General features: G+C 34.5%; 2 protein-coding genes across 3 annotated transcripts in view; one reads left to right on the top strand and one right to left on the bottom strand.

The window, feature by feature from the left end:
- Nucleotides 1–21,440, bottom strand: part of LOC143184419 (midasin) — a 45,667-nt gene that overhangs the window by 15,829 nt on the left and 8,398 nt on the right. The gene's annotated exons all lie outside the window — the stretch shown is intronic.
- On the top strand, nucleotides 467–19,842 carry LOC143184420 (uncharacterized). 2 transcript variants are annotated; one of them, XM_076386630.1, is made up of 8 exons: nucleotides 467–595; nucleotides 7,651–7,852; nucleotides 9,156–9,408; nucleotides 11,780–12,034; nucleotides 13,590–13,694; nucleotides 14,426–14,608; nucleotides 16,443–16,742; nucleotides 18,031–19,842. In XM_076386630.1, exons 2-8 carry the CDS (start codon nucleotides 7,665–7,667, stop codon nucleotides 18,196–18,198), a joined length of 1,452 nt encoding a protein of 483 aa, XP_076242745.1. In that variant the 5' UTR covers nucleotides 467–595; nucleotides 7,651–7,664; the 3' UTR covers nucleotides 18,199–19,842. The 2 variants fall into 2 exon arrangements, with proteins under 2 accessions (XP_076242745.1, XP_076242746.1); XM_076386631.1 differs by having other exon boundaries at nucleotides 17,991–18,166.

The following is a 21,440-nucleotide window of genomic DNA, read 5'->3' as shown; positions in this document are numbered from 1 at the left end:
ACTGGCGAGCCTATATCGAGACAACGATGATCGCGCCGCGCCAAAGCCAATTCCCCGCGCGAAAATTCGCCCTGGAGTTCGAGCCTGCGGTGCTACCCCAAGAGCCACTATATGAGCCATCGGCATCCCCCTGTCAACCCACCCTAGCGAAACAACACCGAGAACATGCCAACATGCTCGAGATACGCGCGCGCACGTCGCGGTGCTCTGGAGGGGGTTGCCATCCTCGCATCAGGGGCTCCATTCCTCAGTGCTCTCTCGTGTCCCGAGCCGAGAGAACCGAAAAACTTCTGCACCCTCTCGTCACTGTCTCCCTCACCCTCCCGATCCTTCAGCCGTATCCATTTTTCAAGCCCCGCTGTTGGCGCGCGCGAGCCTCCTTTGACGAGCGGAAACGTGGCGGGGGGTGGCAGTGGAGGTGGCGGCGGTCGAGGTGGTGGCAGTGGCAGTGACAGTGGCGGTGGTGGTGGCAGTAGCGGCGGTGGTGGTGGTGATAGCGCCGTTTTAACATGGTGAATTTTCAAGGAGACACACCCGCGAAGAAGACGTGACAGGGATGAAAGGAGTCCAGAGATGCGATTTTAGGGAGCACAGGGTGAGGAGACTTGATAGCTAGATAATGCTTCGTTAAGGGAGGAGGGCGTCTATTGAGGCAATTTTTGAGTAATCAGAGCAAAGTTTTCGCTGCTGTGACAATGAAACACTAGTAAACTGTTTTTTTTTTTTTTTTTTTTTTTTTGCTTTTTTGCTTCTATAGTGTTGTCTTGGTGTAAACTCGATGGTATCCTCATGGTTACTGTACTAGTATACTGTTTCGATATGAGCTTGCTACTGTATTTATGTTCACTTAAAACCGAATTTAAATTGTGAAATATAAACTAAGCTTACAAACGAGCTAATATTCTACATATGAGCTCGTGTCTGATTTCACGTGACTATAACTTATATCGAAACAAAATTATATCTGAAGAAATTTAAGCTCTAGAACTCGAAACATTGTAAACTACAATGAAAGATACTATCGAAAAAGCTTATGTTTGCGAAACGCGAAACGAGGGTCATTTTCTTCAGTTCAATTAAAAGAAAATTCAATTTTTAAACTATACATTACAAAGAAGAATAAGTATACATAATTAACAACCAAAAAAATTGGCAATGAAGTTACAATGCTTCTCTAACATCGAATAAGTAACATATTATCAGAATTTAACATTTTTTATATTTGAAATAAGGACTTACAACAAGGGAAGAACTTGTATCGAGACCAGTCCTTGTATCGAGACAAGACTCTATAACATACTTCCATTTTGTACTAAGTTTCCGACAACCTCCTTCACTTTGAAGATAATACCGAAATTCGCCGAAAGCGTGTAACAGCATGGCTCTCACAGCTCATAATTATTAATTAAAAGCTAATTACGTCGAAGCATATATTTTCACAAGTTCGGCTCATAGGTTAATTAGCTTAAAGTGCTCTCTTGATTCAATTGGTGGTAAAAGTGGAACGTTATTGCAAAGGTCTATGCACATTCATCGTGGAGAATTGTAAAAGGTAGAGAAAATTAAAATTAAGCCTGGCTAGAATTTAATCAAAAGTAAAAGCATTTTAAAGAAGGTAGTAATAGACAAGATACAAGTCCAATACTTCGAAACGAATTGCTTCCCAAATTCTTCGTTTTAGTATGATTAAATCAGCCTAGAAAACAAATTAGATTGTTGTGTCAGCTTACATTTTGCAAAATGAAAAATGCTTAAAATCAAAGTACAGTTCTGTTTCGATACATGTTCGATCATTTATCGTATTATTCACCATTAATTTGTATGATATATAAAAACAATTTTTATGATATTTGTAATCACGTAATTATAATTTTTAACACATAATCCCTATTAGTTTCTTTTTTTTTAAAATATTAATAATATTCATTGATGACATCCATTTAAAAGTAGGTTTTCATTATATTGAAAATATTCACATATACCCAGATGATATTCAATTCTCTGCTAGAGAAACTGTTGTTATCGTGACGATATCCCAGATTCGACGAAGTTTTTCGTCGAAAGTTCGAGTTGGGAGCAACTGAATTGTCGCAACTCTCTCGGGATCTGTCTGGCCCTTTCACGTGGCTTCCCCTGTTTACCGATTCCAGCGAGTTTGTCTTTCGAGTTCTCCTAATTTCGTTACAGGCCACGGGCACAATTTCACCTGCATCCTGAATTTCGAAACTGAGCATGTAATTGCTTTTCGACGGATATTCAACTGGCGAGATTGAAATTTGTTTCCTCAAATTAATTTGCAATTAGTTATATGATAAACTATCTTTAGACTACACTATGATAATAGAGACAATATTGATAGTAAAAAATCAAGAGATGGTAAATAAACCCGGTCAAGTATCGAAACTTGCCCAACTAACTATAAGATATATATTTTTTTATACTCCTGAAGATTTGAAAAGCTGAGACACTGAAGATGTGGACTTTAATTATTACAAAACTTGATAATTTGAAAATGTTAGAGTTAGGAATTTGTCATAGTATTAGAGTTGACTTTGGAATATAATTTTGGAGGAATTATGACAGTTACTAAAAATTGTTTATAACTAAAATCTAAATTTGTTTTCATCAGAAATTTTAGCGTAGGAAATATGTTTTACAGCTTTAAAACGTTAAGAAAAATAAATTTAATGGCATCGTAAAAGTTATCTTGTTCGCTGCACATGTCCTAATGTCCAGTGGACAGAGATAGTTTAATTCAGGTTTCTTACAGTGCTTGCAGAAATTAAATTTAAATGAAATTAAAATAACTAACGTCGGAAGATTGAATCAGTCATTATTCACAAACGTGTTGTGATTACTGTATGCAAATTGAGGTACTGTTAGACATGTTTTACGATCAACAAAAATACAGTCTGAACGGAAGTGTACAGAATTTAGACGAGTAAGTATAAAGAAATTTATAAAATTACTCTTTCAGATTTGTTTTGTTTAAGTATTATTTAAAACTTAAATATTGAATGTCGAAATACTGTCATTTATGATATTCAGAACTGTCACCAACAAGGAAACAACTAGTATGTAACTTTCCAATTCTTGAAAAGTTCTCGAGTATGCAAAATTTTCCACAGCCTCGACGCTACTTTTCATTCCTCGACTTGGAAACAATTCCAAGAGTCAGAAACTCGATTTAACGTTAAGTTATAGCTTTACACATCCTCCAATACGAGTCGAATTTTATATTTCACGCAGTTTATTTGATTTATCCTTGTTACAGATTTATTTCAAATTTGTAACGCTGCAGCTGGGCAACTGACGTAAAATAAGCAATTACTAATCACGTATTATTGCTCTAAACATATTGCACTTCATTCCTCAAAGTTTCAAACTTTCGAAGTCTTCATAATTTCTGTACCTAACTGCGCGATAGGCGAAACTTCATAATTTACGATTCTGCACAAACTGTGCACACTTCACTTTTCATGTCGTAACCTTTCACCTTTTCTAAATTCTGCGCAGTGGTGAAGTTATTACAGACTACGAATACAGTAGAACCTACGTTATCGAAATTAACAAAGGCAGAAAAGTGTTTGTATAACTGAATCTCAAAACGAAGACTGTTTAAACAATACACGTAGTAATATTTTAAAGGGTGGTAGAAGAGCTCAAATGCAACACAGTCAAATGAAACTTAATTCGATCTGTTCCTCATTTTAGAATAATAATGTCTTAAAGTCTAACTAACAAAAAGATACTGTAATTTCGCAAATGCATCGAAGAGCAGAACAGTGCAAAAAAGTTTTAATACACTTTCTTATATCTCTTGCTATTTAACTTTCGATTATTACTTATTATTACTCTAGAGAGTAATGGCAATCGTTAATAATAATTCCTGTGAGGCGATTTCCTTTAAAGTACCTATAGGTACCAATGGCTTAATCACTGTTTACTAATATATGGAGACAGTAGTAGTGTATGCCATTCTTTTATTAAATTAAGGATATTTAGTATGTTACCGAACACCTGTGAAATTTTCGGCATTAAATCATCGTATTATAGCTGGATGAGCACTTGCTGTCGAGTTAGCGTAAATGGTATCGTTTTCCCACGGAAGAACAGCTTTTACCATGTTTCGGTAGACATATACGCGCCTAAACAGATACATATATACTAGGAGAGCAAGTCGCATTTTCGCACATGAGATGATACTCGCTACGCTAACTAGAAGATACAGCGACACACGAACTTGTTTACGACACACGCTAGATTGTAGTCCCTTTTCAGCATTGAAACATTATATATTGATATTAAATTCAATAAATCTGAATTACTCCCTAAATTCTAAAAAAAGGGAAGATATTTTTATAAAATACACGATTTAAATGCAAATAAACACATGTGATTATTTCTTTCACTATATGTCAATAAATAACGTGCTACAACTGATATAATAGTTTTCAAGAAAAGAACAAAAATTGTATGTATAACTTCATAAAAATATGAACTACTTTTCTGTTGTGTAATGTAACTTTAATAAAAACCAGCAAGCGTGTCCAAACTTTAGTTACTGGAGGAACGAAATAACTTCAAATTGGCAAAAAAGAAGGGAACGAAGTCGCGGAGGGAAAATTGAAAACTGTAAAATTAAAGCGGAACGAGTGAGCGGCGCAGAGTAACACGTGCAGAAAATAATTAACGTGACGGCAGAGCCTTCAAAGATTACACGCGAGAGGAGTGCTAAGTTAATCTTTCATCGGTTCCCTTGTAAAAGACAAGCGTAAAGGGGTATCTAACGTATGAAAGGCAAACCGCGAGGTAAATGTATTTGAACTTCAATTAAACTGCGCCAAGGTGAGCGCGATGCTGAAACATCTCTTAATGATGCGAATATTTGAAAGTTGGAACATGCTGAAAGGGAAAATTTTCAGAAACTGACAATTTGAAGCTTCAAATGAGAAATTAGACTACAATTATTTAACATGATAAAGAATTTTATTTAAAAAATATCGAAAGAACTAAATTTACGATTTTTTTGTGTACTATAGATTTATGTCATGAAACAAGTATAACAAAGTTAGTTATCCCTTTTTGGATTTTTTAGTTACACCATTTTCATAATTATCAGCACACATAAGAATTGAATCGAAAGCATGGGGCTATTTTGATAAGAGTTCGATAATTTTTCCCTCTAATTGTTCTTGTAATTTTTGCACCTAACTCGAGGAGAGTAACGTCGCTGGAAGAAAGAAGAAAGTTTCAACGTCAATAGATGCTCGGGCTCTGAGAATACCAAGGAGAATAAATTCTTTGTGTACTCTCGTAACTGAAATTCTGCGGAAAGTAAAGACTTGAAATGCCAGCGATGAAATTCGCGAACTCTTCAAAATTTCAAATGTCCCAAAGCTCATGAACTTTGCTTAACACAGTTGTGTGTTTATTCGAACATTCGCCGTGAATTTAATTTCGAAATGCATTAAATAAGGCTAAATTTTATCTTCGCGATCTTCTAGATCTTCTCATAAATAATATCGACTTTCGTTAATTTATTGCTGAAGGGAGACGAGGATCGAGGTTTCACATTTATTAATATTTAAGTTTGGTTTTGTCAGCAGAAATTTTGTAAATATTATAATACTAGGTGTACTGAATGTGAGACACGCACACAAACAAAGCCAGGTGGTTTCCAATTGAAGTAGAGCTAATCAAGCGTTAATCGATCGACGATAATGATAAGTTTACCCAATGACCCAATAAAATCGCGTGAATTTGAGTGAAGCAACAAGATGATGGCTCAATGAAACCAGTGGAACGTTTAAACAGGGAATTTTCATGGACCATTATTTCCTTCTAGGAATTACCTACTTAACTGCAGTTTGTATTTTATAGATTCACCTATTTGTGATTTATTGCAGTAATTTTTGAATAAATAAAATATAAGGTACATTTATGCAAGTGGGAGAAATCTTTGAATTATCTACAAATAACTTTCATGTTCATATTAATTGTAATTCTGGTTTGTCTTCCTTTAAGGATTTAAGGAACTATTTTAAGAGAAGGTTTTTGTTAAAGTAAATTCTTATAAATATTTACGAAACATTTACAATCTTTTTACATTTATTAAGAAATGATTCTCTTTCCTGTTTTACCCTTTCTGATCTGGAAATTTCCATTTTTCTTCTTTAATAAATGAAGAAAATTATGGAAAGTGAACAAAGGGAACAAAATTATTTGTTCTGTCATTTTACGGTCTATTCACTCTTTCTTTTACATAGTAAAGTAAAAAAAGAAACATGCTGTTAGTGGTTTTTCTCAAAGGAACAGCAAAATTGGAATGTAAGCGGCCGTATTGAATTTCTGTATGATACTTTCCGAAAGGATCCGATATCCTGCTTTCAAGATCCTTTCAGAATCCTTCAAAAGAATATAATCGATTTCCCCTCGTTCTTTTCACCTCTTGGTCTATAAAGCCCTATAATTTTCACTCTTCCTGCAGGAGAGATGCGTTCTAGAATCTTTATGATAATAGTAATCTTCTAAGAGCAACTGAATCGTTAATGCAGAGTGAGTCATAAAAGCATACTTGTTACTAAAAAATAAGGACAACTGTAAAAAGATATGAGATCATCCGAAAAATCTGTCTAAAATTTTGAGAAATTCATAGCAGAAGCGTTCTGTTTCAAATTACAAGAAACACGTGAAGACTTGCAAATGAAACATTTAAAATAATGCCACGTATTTCGTTATCATACAGAAGCAGTAGCGGATGTTGAAATATTTCCACGACACGAGGAACAGGAAAACTTGACACAGAAAAAAATACGAATATCCGCTAATGAAGCTAAATATCTTCGATAATGAAGCAAAGGCAAAAGAAGCTGGCCAATCCTCCTAATTACTATGCATATCAAAATTAGCATTGAAATCCATAGTCGTACAAATTACTTATTCCCAGCTAAGTCGATTTCAGCCTTATCTAACTACCATATCTCACAAAAACAGTAATAATCTTCCCCCCGCCCTCGCCCCTCTTAAAATGTTATTTTAAGCGAATCGAAATTGTTCGCCTCCTTCGCGTAATTACCGTCGCTTTGAGTTTAGTATCTTATTCTAATTACAGAGTTTAAGAACACTCGAAAGTTTTAATTATTCCCATCGATTTTCTACGAAGTAGTTTACCTCGCTAAATGAAGACATAACGAAGTAGTTTGGAGAACGATACACTCACAGGACCCTTGAAACAGTCAAAAAACATGCCTCCGAGTACTATTACAATCAAGAAATTTAAATCGAACTTGAATTCGAGATTTTGTTATATTATTTTGGAAGCTGCAGAGTATTTTTTTATGTAGTCTAAATCCTTTTAGATAGATGGTAGATGAACATTTAGAGGATAAAGTTCTTCTAATACATTCGTTATTATTTGAGATAACAAATTGTTGAATATTTTATATTGATAAAAAATATCGTACTAGCGAGATTTTATCGAGACAATACTGTATTTTTCTTTCTAGTCATCACAGAGACTCCCAAAAAGCACTTTGTTTGTTTCGTTCTTTCTGGTTCAGATGATTCACTAGTAAAACTTCACGCGATTCATCTGGCTCTAGTTTTGCGTCGTTTTTTCATTGTTGAAATTGATTATTTTTGAAATAGGTGAATCGGCGGCGATGATAGGGGCCAACCTGCGATTTGGAATCGGCGCATCGGGTAACGTGTCGTCGAACGCAACGAAAGTTTTCCAGTGTCATCCTGGTGGTGCCACAGAAGCAACGTTAATCTTTAGCCTTGGCGCCCTCGGAATGGGAGCGAACTTTGTCCTCATGGCTCTTATCCTGACCAGGCGACAACTGCGGAGGTAACTTTTAGAAAATAAAACACCAACGCCCTGTCTTTGATCTCAAAAAACAACCAGGCGAGGTAAAGTGAAGATCAAAGACACAGTATCAAGCTTTCAAGCATATCTAAATGACTAGGTCATTAATCAGGCCTAAAAGTCCAAATAGACTTCAGAAACTACAATATTTCAGAAAATATATTTGGAGAATCTCGTGAACACTATCAAGGACGATTCAGGAACTTGAAAACTGAAATAAATTTGAAACTTTGAGCAAACGCAGTTCAAGTAGAGCTAGGGGTGAAAACGTTCGTAGGGGTGATAAACACTTTCTTAAATTTGCAACCCCTTATCCCTTAATCTTTTTAAATTGCATTTTGCGACGACGCTCAGAGAAAAATTAAAATCTATCCAGTTCATAAATGCTACTCGTAAAAGTAGCAGAGCAATTATGCTTCTAGGGTACGAGCTACTGCAACAGTTTCCTTCTTATCGCATCTTTGGCAAGTCTCTAATGACACGTCTTGAAGGTTAGATATAATCTTATTTGAGAACACGAATTCTAATTTTAATGACTGACAGAGAAATACTTGCCCTTATTCTCGTCAAGGACTAGAGCTATCAAATTTTGATGACACTTTATCTCCTCTTGAGAATCGGTCTACTCATCACACGATAATCAAACGATCGACGTTCAAGGCTACGCTGCACTTTACAGCTCTTTAATGCTTCGATTTGTATATTTAACACAACTACTCAAAGGCATGCTAATTTTACTGCTGCAAAAGCCTGACAATAGTTAACAGGAAAATCTTGAAGAAAACTTTATTTCAGTGAATGGCAGAGTATCTTGAAAGTGGTCCCTTTTTTTCTCACTTTCTGGTATTCAAGATACAGTAATTTTGAACTAAGAATTTCTAAAGATACATTCCTTTGATAACTAAAAGTAGCTTTTTTAAAAAAGAACACAAAAGGCCAAGAAGAGATAAGCTAGGTAAATTCACAATTTTTCACCCTTTAACAAAATTGAAAATCCCATTAACTAGCTTTTCCGATTGAAAAATCCACTTACAAGATATTTACTTCTCTCAATTCAACTACTACTTGACAATTTATTTTCTTTTATAAAAACTTAATACGTCAGTCTACGAGATTTGATTTGAGAATCTTTCATTTTAGTCTTTCGATAAGGAAGCTACTTTGAAGACGACAAGTTCATATTTACCTGCTTTATTTTTAATGTAACATTTTTGAAGCTTATTACTGTGTCTCATACTGTTATAAAATTTTGGTTTAAAAAGAAAGCTACGATTTGTTATTTTAGGTGGTCCCAGGGGCTACTATTCCATCAGGCGATGGTAGACTGCGCGAGAGCCGCGATTTTATTACCCCTCGGATCAAGCATACTAAATTGTCAGCCGATGACTAAGTGTTCTCTGGTGGAGACAGCATTTCTCCTGCTGGTGACAGTCTCAACGGTGAATATGCTGACGACAGTATTGAACGACAGCCCGATTTTTCCGGAAACTGATGAAGAGGCCGACCTTACGACTCCTCTGCTGATGGACTCACCCCAGGCAAGTGTCGTTCGTCCCTTTATTTACGCTTTTTCCACTCTGCGTCTATTGAATTCACTTAACCCATTTATCTTTGACATCTACATATTTATGTAGCTGGTACATAATACGTACGATTCCAGTACGATGACAGAGAACCTTGATGAGCGTTACGATTGCATATTGAATGTGCCCAAAAGTGGGACAAAAATGTGTTTGTAGACCCAGTTCACATGAATAGTGTCACAGAGATAGCGCTTATATCAGGGTGGGCTGTTTAATTAATTCCTACATCTTCAGTGTTGTTTTGATGGAAAATCGCGATTTGGAATTAGGTAGCAAACACGTCTTTTCATTTCTATGGGCTCGTAACTGATTGCCATCTTTTTGATACCAAGGGAACACTCACAGAACAGAGTTTCAGCAATTGCAATCCAGAAATTGAAAGAAATGTACACGAAGGTTTCGAAAATTTTACGATTTTAGTATTTGAAAGCTTTTAATATTTGTGAAGCTGAAATTTCTAGATTGAAATGTTGGGGAAACTCAAGATTTTTATAATTCAATACTTGCCGATCTGAAGGTTTTGGCGTTTGAAAATTTGAAAGTTTTTGTACTTAACTGAAATAGTTGAAAATCTAGGGATAAATCCATAGATTAGAAAATTTGAGAAATTCAAGATTTGTATACGAAATATTCGAAAATCTGGCTAGCTGAAAATTTAAAAATTTGAAAACTTTAATTATCTGAGAGTTGAAACCCTTAAAATTTGAGAAATTGAAAATTATACTTTTAAAATTTGAAAATTTAAAATACTTCCTAGATCTGAACTGATCTGGTGTAAATTGAAGCGTGTTGCAGCTAGATGCGTTACGTGCACCCCATAGATCCTCTGTCCTTTATGAAGCGGAAATGAAAGGGGTTAAAAGAGCAAAGGGAGAGAAAGAGAAAGAGAATATAATGGAAGTGTCACATGCATTGTTAGGACGCACTGAATAGTGAAAAACCGTGGTTGTAAACTGTCCGCAGCGGAATGTCAGTACTTTTAAAACAGAATTAATCGTGACGTCCCGTTTGTTTGTCGCGTCCTTTTATCAATTTTGGCCCACCCTGTCGATCGACCAACACCTACATACATGCTAAACAAACTATTAAATATTCGATACGAGGGGAGTTCTGTTTAAAACAGTAGTTTGATTTGTTCGAATTTTCAAGTTTCGAAGCTGATATTAACGGTTTCAGGATGGCTATCGTTATCTGGGTTTAAACTAGTGAATTAAAATCGAGAATTATGGAGAGATCATTGCATTGTATCCCGAACACTTCAATTTAGAAATATTCAAAGCCACAATTTTCGAAGTAGTATAACTTATTACATTTTTATTGCTTGTTTTATATTTGTGCAAACTATGAAACCGTTTCAGAGACTGAATTCTGCACACGAAGGCAGTAAAAAAAGTTTCCATAAAAATATGCCGCATTTGACCTTATTCTCAAGTCATGGCGAGTTTCATGCTCGAATAATTCTTTTAAAAACTAGAAATATTCGAACTAATTCCATCTAATTGATTTACAAATGGAACTCAATGTCTGACGTTGAATCCTCTATTCTAATTTCATGAACACTTCCTCTTTTAATATTTCACTTATGAGTCATTAAAGCGCTGGATATCAGATTGCTGAAATACATTGTGTGAAAATGGGAAGTTCCTCTAATCAAGAAATGACAGCTATGCACCTAATGGGCACGTCTAGTGCAGTATGTAAGAGGAAGTGTTTATGGAATTAGAATACGAGGTTCAACATCAGATATTAAGTCCTGTTTTGTATGACAAACAAGAATGACCTCAAATAAGTGTATGACCTCAAAATAAGGATATTACAGAACTCGCTATAACTCGAAACAAGGTTAGATATGGTATATATAAACATATGACCTTTTTTATTATTTTCATGCGCAGAATCCACCACCAGAGAAGTGGTTCATCGAACTTGACTGTATAAGAAGTATTCGAATAATTATTAATTATTATTGAGGAAACGCCTAAAATTCCTCTGACTTAGGACTTATTCTAACGTCGACCTGCACGACTCAGGTCAGACACAGCGTAGCCAGTAGAATGAGTCACAAGTCAGACACATTTCCCGCGAATTTCAGAAGCTTTCTCGACAATTAATAACAGCGAAAGGAATTTTTAAACGCAATTTTGTCATTCTTTGGAATGGACATTTGGTATTTGGACATTTTCACATTAGTGAAGTATATAAAATACACCAAAAAAAAATTGTATAAGTAGTGTAGAATCACCTATTGATTTCCTATTGTCAAACTCCTGTATAATTGTATATTAATAATAATATGTAGCTAATATTGTAAGAATTGTTGTTTCAGTGTGTTTTATTCGGAACATTCATGATATGGTTCGCGAGTATCACCATCAACCTGGGACCCACGTTTCTCAGTGGTGCACTTGCTGCGAACACAGAATCAGGACACAATGCTCCAAGCTGTCCTCTCGTGCATGGCCCCTTTCGTCATTACATCCTAAACGCGCTTTGGATCGCCATCAACATGATCTGCGTGGCTCTCACCCTCATTCACCTCAGGAAACTGCACAAAGACCTCACCAAAGCTAACGTCGAAGCGGTACGTGTTTACAAGACTCCAAGAAACAATATTCGAGATCTTAACTTCCTACAACTGCAATATTTCGAAATATTCTTCCTCGAAGGATAGCACATGACTGACCAAATAGAGTTAAAATTTCAATGATTTGAAAATTTGAACACTTCCTTTATTATGTACACGTGTACATGTAAATATTTATTATAACATAAATTAGCAATTATAGGAGATATTTAGACTAACGAGAATAATTTCTGTTCATTCTTCCAATTGAATGAGCATCGTCAAACAAAGGGAAGTGGACTGATTTCTAAGTTAAGAATAAGACGTTTTGATATTCCTGCTACAAGTATTGATTATCTGATTTCTAGTTCACCTACACCTTTAAATTTATCTTTCTCTGTTTTCCTGTCTTTACTGTCTTAACTCAACATTTACATATGTACATCCATTTTACTATACCAGCAAGTTTCAATTTTCAAGGATTGGATAATGCTTGAATGTGTTTCAATAACTGTCAATTATTATAATCTACTATTACTCATTTTGAATAATTCCCAAGTAGGCATAATTTCGACTGCACTGTATTCATTTCCAAAAAATGAATATCAAGAAACAAAATGTGAAATAAACTGAAAGGAAACGAAAAGTAAATTACAACTGATTATGACATGTTATGTTCAGTATACGTACAACAAAAAAATAATTCTTTAAAATGAATACATGTATTTTTCGTAAATTTGATTCATGAAATTGGTTCTAAAAATATTTTCCAATTTTCTTTCTATCTCATGCAAGATTAACTTTTCGTAGACATAGCCCGCATTTCCACAGAAAGTACCTCCATATAAGAAAATCCACCTACAGATACTCGGGAATTCAATTTTACTTTTCGCTGTTACGTTTGCCATAAACTCTGGATTTTCCAATCAGATCAATTTATAACAAGTAATACAAGTTTCACGCTCCCCCGTAATTGATATTGGTTTTCTCTGCACAATGTTACTTCACTCTTTGTATTGTACATAATGGTTCGTTGTACAAATTTGCTAGCCCATTTACGGGACTGCTGAATCGAGACATTTATTAATATGAATGAGCTGAGAAGGTCGAGGACCGGAATATTTCCGATGGAATGCATTTAACAATGATATTTATAGAGTAGAGCGGTGGAAAGAAGTTTTAAGAGAAATGAAAATACGTTTCGAAAGTTTTAATGTCGAAAATGTATATTTTTTAGTCTTTGATTATGATAAAAAAAAAAGAGAATTTATTGGGCAAGTCGATTTTGCAATTGGGAGACTTTTTTTCCAAGATTTTTAGGTGCCTGAACAAAACCTACAATTTTTCAAATTTGCCAATTTTGAACTGCCAAATATTCAAAACCTGTTTAATATTTTAATTTTTGTTATTTTCTAACCCGTAAGTAAAAAGAACTTTAATTTCACGTCGACTATCTCGTAGTTAAATAAACACAAATTTTATTCTAGTGGTTATTTCCACTTAATCGTGTGAGAGGAAAAAGAACAGTTCTTCACGTATAATAAGCAAACCATGTAATCGATTTTTGTAATAGGTAAAAGTAGCCTTACTGACGATTCTCGTGAATACAACTGGAAACCAACAAACGAATGGGGTTCCTGATAACCCTGTTGCATCCACCAATGGCGGTACTCCTAAGGTAATAATAAATGATATCATTGTTCACCAGTGCAATTATCCTATTAAAAAATAATTTAAATAATGAGAATAAATGAGAATATAGACCACTTCATTCACTTCTGAACCTACAAAAATCGCTAAATCATAAAACAATATAAACTCACTTGACAGATAAATTTTAAACTCATCACTGACTGTGAATATAAAAATAAAAAAAGAAAAAATATATGTCTGTCAACAGCACTTATTACAGTAGGTAACAAACACAGTGGTTTTATAATTATCCACTGATTTTAGAATATAGATTATTCACATCCCCACACTTTTCTCCCAAATTTTCAATAAAAACCTTGCATTGTCCCAAAATAGTTTTATTTCTATTTGAAACCACTTATTTCTGCTCCACATTTTCCTAGGTCCATAAAAATATATGGAGTCTCTTAAAAAAAAATACTTGTTAACTTTTATCATCTATCAAAAGGGTACAAAAGTACTCAAATATATATTTATGTTACTCCATATCACTAACATTACTAACATCGTTTCTGACCACTACAAGCTGGTCTCATAAAAGCAGACGTAAACTATAACAGTGATTAATATTCGTTGTAAACTCTTCAATTTGATTTAATATCGATAACTGTGGTTTTCAAAATTCGGTTCGTACTCCGAAATAGCTCATCACCAAATTACACCCTCCTCGAACAAACTTTCTACATACCAGAATCTAAAAACACAGTGTTGCTTCAGAGAAGCGGAGCGGCAGAGGAGCACCGTAAAATGAGGAACTACTTAAAGCGGATGGAGAGAGAGGGCATACAGAGGGTGAAAATGTTTCTCGTGATAACAGCCGCATATGGTATCTTCTGGGGACCACTGTTCTTCGTCACCTTGGTGGACCATCCCTACATAGGGAACCCTACTGGTCACGAGGTAAATAACAACACCCAAAACATCAAACTTGGAATAATATACACAAACACTGATGTTCATAAATATTTATACGCTCGATGGAGCCTGATTAAGACGTTTATATCTTCATTTTTATGAAAGTCTTCCCCAATGAATCTCATGAATGTATAAAAGAACTGATGTAAATTACATGTTGTGAATCTTAGGAATAACACAACTCCTGAAACTTTCAAATCTTTAAACCAAGTGATTTCAATTCAAATCAAATGAAATAATAAAATCAGCCATCGAAAGAGTGCTCTGAATGTGAATCTCATTCTAAGTCACTTAATCGAGATTCTAGTGTAAATTGTGTGTCTTTGAAAAGGCAACAAACAGAAGCAGTGGATTATCGACCCTTTAGAGGACTTTCTAGTCTCGTGTCGCCTTCCTCATCACATGTAAGCTTCTTTGTGCCCTCAGAAGGCTTTTGAACTTTGTAACAGCCATTCATGAATGCACCCACTGCTCAGGTTGCCATTGCCTTCTGACGTATACACAATGCGAATTCAAATCTCTTTGACAGTGTTTAGTTCGCATAGTTACTTTGTGTCTGTATAATCTTTTCCAAATAACCTTCTGTGTTAAGGAAAATTCTGGTGCTTGATACAAAGACATAGACGAAGCTCGAGTTCCATTGATACAATTGTATGATAGCAAAAAGATTGACATGAATATTTTGTGACACTCATTTATCTAACTCTTTTATTTAGCTATTGCTCTATTAATCTCCAATTTCACAAATTTTCAAATATTTGAGGTAAACCTTGATCTTTTCAAACTCTCCAATTTTAAATATTCAAACTTTCACGCATATAAAGCTTTAAAATTTTCGAATTTTAAAGTATCTTCAATTTTTCATTTTCAAATGATCCAGTTCTGAGAGCTTAGTCGAAGTAACTCCTCCATTTTATAAGGGTCAGTATTAGAGTCAAACCATGTTACAGGAATACCTTGTTATGCGGATGTTGCTTATGCTATGCTAGTCTTGAATAAAATATGAGGCATTTGGGGTAGTAAGAGCGAGCTCACCGAAAGCATGTTTAGAGGAAAACACACTTCAAGCACTTTCGCCAAAGTGAGTTCACTCTCACTACATCAAACGCTTTATACGTAATTAAACTGTGTATCTATACACATGTTAAAAGCAGAAGAAAGGATATACTTCATTATTATCGAAGTCATGATACATAAATATATAAATTCCTTCCACGTGATCATAATTATTCGATCGCCCACTGTATATCAAATTTTAATGTCTCAATTTATATATCAGATGTTAACAATTTAATGACCAGTGACTCCACTGTGACGTCACGCGATAATCAACTGTTTTCGACCAGTGACGCCACTGTGGCCTCGCGTAATGATCAACTGTCTTTGACCAGTGACGCCACTGTGACCTCATATGATCGCAGCTGTTCCGATAAAAATTACCCTTACCCTATGTCCTACTTCGATGTGCGACATGCGACAAATCCAACTGATTGAGAAACACCGACAGCACCCAAACAAATAACATTTATATATGTCACATTTTAAATACAACTACATTTATACGATTCAACAAACAAAGTTTCTTTCGATCAGATCAGTCATGAATTTTAATGGCCTAAATTCAAGTAACTTGACCAATCTGAACGTGCTTAGACGAAATAGAAACTTCAAGGGACATTTGAGGTCACCTAAAATAACAAATTCACATTGGTCAAATTGCCCCAAAACACTTGCATCCAAGTAACTCGACTAATCTGAACAAGGCTTTAACCAACCAGCCATTAAACTGTTAAGAGATGCCTGCGCAATAAAATTCCAGGTGACTCTACATATCGCCTACGTCCACGCCTTCGTAAACCCCGTGCTCTTCTTGAGCCTTCATCGAGGTTTGCGACAGGGGTTGTCCGAGTTTTTCTGTGGCTGCTGCGAAAGCATCGCGAGTTGGATTCTGGGCCCAAGCATCCCCGTAGAAAGCGTTCAACCTCCGAGATACGAGGAACCCATTGAAGCAGTGCCCTCACCTCCGGAACCGCCAATGCCGCAGCCTAATACATGTCCAGACCTCACGGACGTCGCCCTTCTGAAGCCACCCCTTCCGCCCACAGGCAAACACTTACTGGTATTGGAAATATTTTCACGAAAATAGTTTAGAGACCTTTCGCCTAGCGCTGGACTTTACAGCTTCCAGAAGTAGACAACACGCTCCAATTTTAGCACTTAACGCTCGGAGTACAGTGTGCCCATAACGCGCATGTGTTTCAAAAGCGAAAGACAAATCAAAGAAGCGCTTTATAGGAAATGCGAGAAACTATTTCTGAGCTTGGAAAAAATTTCTTAGAAAGTAATATGTAGAAGAACAGAATCATCTACCTTTTAAAGAAGAATGAATAATCTCTTTTAAAGAAGAATGCTCGTTATTCGTAGTAAATGATTTTGTCGAATAATTTGTAGTTAGGTAGAATTTTTATGACGAATAGAGGTGCTTCAGAGCCACAATTTTTGAATTGTGTCAGTTTTGAAATACATATTGTATAGGTGATAATTTTTAGAGTGTACTTTCGAGCTGAGGTCGAGGTAACACTGTATACTATCGTGCTCGTCTACTCTCATATTTGACGAAAGAAAACTAATAATTAGACTGCGGATATTTATGCATTTATAGAAAATCTGAATGAATTAGGAAGCAATTAATGCAATTAATATGCAAAAATATGTTAAGTATCCAAAGTAAGGTCCCATTGCTTTAGTCGAGTTTATGAAAAGATGAATTTGCATAAACTTCCGCAGCCTACTAATAACCAGTAGATGCATGTGTGTCAAAGACATATTTCAAGCCAAAAGTTTAAGACCACTAGGCTGAAACACTGTTAATTTTTGATTTACTGTAACTTCGTGAAAAGAAGACGTAAAACAACTTCCCTAGGATCATTTTAAAGAGTAAGCTTCCTACTTTCAAATTTTCAAGTTAAATTTTCTCGATGATTCCGTATCAATAAACGAGCGGGAAAGAGGATATGGGTTTTCTCTAAAAAATAGTAAAAAATGTTTTTTGAATTGACAATATTTCGGTCTAGTGGTTTTAAACTTTTAACAGCTATTATATGTGATGCTGCTCGAGATTGCAATAACATTCATCGACCAGTAATTTATCTACGCTTCCCGCAACCTGTCAACTACTCTTCTCTCTTTCTCTTTTTTCTTTGAAATTCCAATTTATGCATGAAAATTCACGCTCTAAATATCATGGCTATACTTTTCGTTCGGTACGAGGAAAAAATGCATGGAAAGCATGGCAGTTAATTCAATAAAGGATTCGATCAACGTGTGTCATTAATAAAGGTGTTTCTCTCCACGATTTCTGTTTAAGATTAAGTAATCGTAATTAATCGCGGAATTAAAACGTACAGGACGACGCAATCATACCGTCGGATCCGTGGGCCCTGGTTACGAGATCAAAAAGCACGTCCAGCTTTTACGAAGAAGATGATATTAGCAGAAGATCGAGCATTTTGCTATTCTCGTTAGCAAATGTGAACGAGTCGAGTGTGAACACTAGTCCAGCTAGCAACGAATAATTTAATTGAACAAATTTTATAGTCGTTCTAAGACAACTACTTTAATTCTATGTATTTATTTTTAATTACTAGAAGAATTTCCTTGAAAAAGGAAAGTCTCCACAAACTTCGAAATGAATTGTACTGGCTACCTGAATTTTGCTTTAAGACACTCATGAAAATGACAACGAAGTGAAAAATGCCTATAAACAAATGAAAGCATTCTTCAGAAATTGTTAACAGTAAGAAGCTTTTCAGAAAAATACAAGAATATTTGTCGACCTAGATATGTTTTCAAAGTTCTCAAATTATCTCAAGAGTAACCAAGGAATTTTAGAATTGATCATTTGTTCTAATAGTTTCAATTTATAGATAATTTTATTTCAGTCTCCCTATTAAGTTTTTATTATAGAGAATTGTGAAAAATTGTCTAAAATTCAATGTAATCCTCATAAATTTCAAGTATCAAGGATTATAAAAAATTAATCTAAATTTTACTTTTTATGTCTCTTTAGACAAATTATACCTACTATAAAAGAAGCGAAGCACTTCTAGCAAAAGTAATAACGCCAGAACGATCAAAATTGCCAAAACTTGCCAAAATACATAAATAAGTCGTAAAAACGATCGTAGGATCGTTAATCGACAAGATTCAGCACTTTTCCATATAAACAATCGCTTCACACTTGGAACTTGTTTAAAACATTCCTATTTTTATTATAATGAAAGCCTCTCTAAATAAATATTATCAATGGATATAATTAATATCTAAAGAAACTAATACGAATTATCGGTTAAAAATCATATTAAATCATAATAATCGTTGAGAAAACGCCAAAACTGCACGTAAAGTATGTCTGACTTGTCTTACTCTATTGACCTATTCTACTGATTTCGCGATGTCTGACTTGAATAAGTGCCAAGTCAGACAGATTTCACGCGAATTCTAGACATTTTTACACCACTTAATATAATTAATAAATGGATAATATTTATTGTACAATATATAACTTGCATTTGTTCTGCTGAATGTTAATAGCATACAGTGATAACAACTCTATTGGGGAAATTTTCATTAAAATAAAGATATAAATGTCTTAATCAGGTTCGATCAAGTGCACAAATACTAATGGACGGTAGTGTATATAGACAAAGAGCCTAGCGACCGTAGGAGCGCATGAAACTAACAAAGATAGTTCCTTAATGTGAATCGAAACAATATTAGATGCACCAATTAGGAATTAACTCGTTAAGTAGAAAGTACGATAGCTGATCTGCACTTTAAATGAGCTTTCCACTCAAATGGGGACTCAAGTAATCGAGGTTTTCTCTCGATCGTTAGTATGGTATTTACTATTACTATTATCATTAACATTGTACAATTATTGTACGAATATATACATACAGATACATATACACATACATGGGGCGCTAGGTCAACGAAGTCGTTGAGTAAAACTACTTGTTAGGAAAGAGAATAACATTATGAATATAATTAGTTAATTTCTCGTGCATAGGTAATCAGTTCTTTTAAAAACATTACATAAGGTCATTTCGAAAAGAAATGACCAGAAAAAAAGATATAAAAAATAACTTTCCTTCTGTTTAATCCTTTGAACAGTGTTGACTTCGATTAACTGCTTATTATTAAAGCGCATATTTAAGTTTGCAAATTTTATATTTTATTACTTATTTAATGAACAGTGTCTATTTAATGAACTGACTAATAGTAATAGGATAAAGTGGCTGATAGTACTATGTTAAGAAATTGATTATTATCTTTATAATTGTACAAAATATCCTAAATATCTTATATGAGAAAAAAGTATGAAAATATCCTTATGTACGTGTATATGTATGCAAATATATACATATATACATACCTATATATATATATACACATATTTTCTATTCGAAACTTTAGGGATTTTCGGACTCGTATTCTTTATTACAATTCTTTTTATAGAGAAATCCACATTAAACTATTTAAAATGCATTGTATAAATTTCAACTTTCAGACTGGGCATTTCGCCAAGATATTATTTAATTTTTTTCTTTTGCAAGTGAGAAGTATTTACGTAAATTCTGCACAGTGGACAAAATTTTACTATTAATTTTATGCTATTTATACAGAACACAGATAAGACAGAAAAGAAGTATTATGTAAAAGCGGCGAAGTTGTTTGAAGAAATTCCAAATCAATTTTGGAATTAATTCAACAAAAAAATTTTTTAATAATCAACAAAGAACTTTCTAATCGTCCTAATTTCTAAGATACTTCCAATTTCTAGATTAGTTCTAATCTTTAAGTATCCCCTTGAGGATGACTAAAAAATTTCAAAAAAGCGAAGTCTTTTTAGGGAGGACTAAGTCCTGTGAAAGAAAACGCGAAGAAAACTCCTAGAAAAGAATTAATAAGAATTTTTCTTGAATTCAAGGATGCATAAAGCAATATAAAATCTGTAGAAAAGGGGTTCATAACTTCATCTAAAATTGAGGTCACTTTTGGCAAAACCTGACTGCACAATGTCTAGCCATCAAAGCCATTTGAAACTCGTTTTTAGCGAATCTAGCATCGGATCCTGAACGTACAAATTATTGACCAAGGAAACAAGTGGGGAGCTCCATCAGGATAACTGATGGAAAGACGCCAAAGTCGATTCTGTCTTCAACCCTGGGGCATCTAACACAAACCTTGCAGGAGTTATCGTATAGCTTCTTTTTTACACTGTCTTTATTACATGTTATTTTGAACAAATATTCTAATTTAAGAGCAAAGGGTACTTGAAAATTAGAAATTAATGTTTATTCGATCTAAGTCTACGACTCTATGCGTACAACGAGAATATACATCTTTTTGAGAGAACTTATGAGCTAGCAAAAAGAAGAAGAAAAATAACGTATATAGTTTGGGAAGTCAAATCAATGCGAATAATTCTAAAAAATTATTTAGAGTTTAGAGAAAAGAAGAAGCACAATGCCTCCAAAGAACGACTCACTATTTCTTATAAGCTTGTTTCTTGTGAGTTTATAGCGAGTAAATGTATAACTAGTTTCTTAGAAATTTATATTCTGGAATTTATTAGTACCATGTCTTCATTTTTTGCTTTACATATTTACTTCTTTGAAAGCTAGATAAAATCGAAATGCCCTACTTCTGTTAGTGATCTCTATGTTCGAGCATCGTTTAAATTTTAGATCGTTAATTGCGTTAATCGATGTAGCTTAACACTAGAAAATAATGACAATGAAGAAAGAATATA

This window comes from Calliopsis andreniformis, chromosome 10 (genome assembly GCF_051401765.1).
Source record: "Calliopsis andreniformis isolate RMS-2024a chromosome 10, iyCalAndr_principal, whole genome shotgun sequence".
Lineage (NCBI taxonomy): Eukaryota > Metazoa > Arthropoda > Insecta > Hymenoptera > Andrenidae > Calliopsis > Calliopsis andreniformis.
Note: the sequence above shows the minus strand (reverse complement) of the source record. Positions and strands in the feature narration are given on the sequence as shown.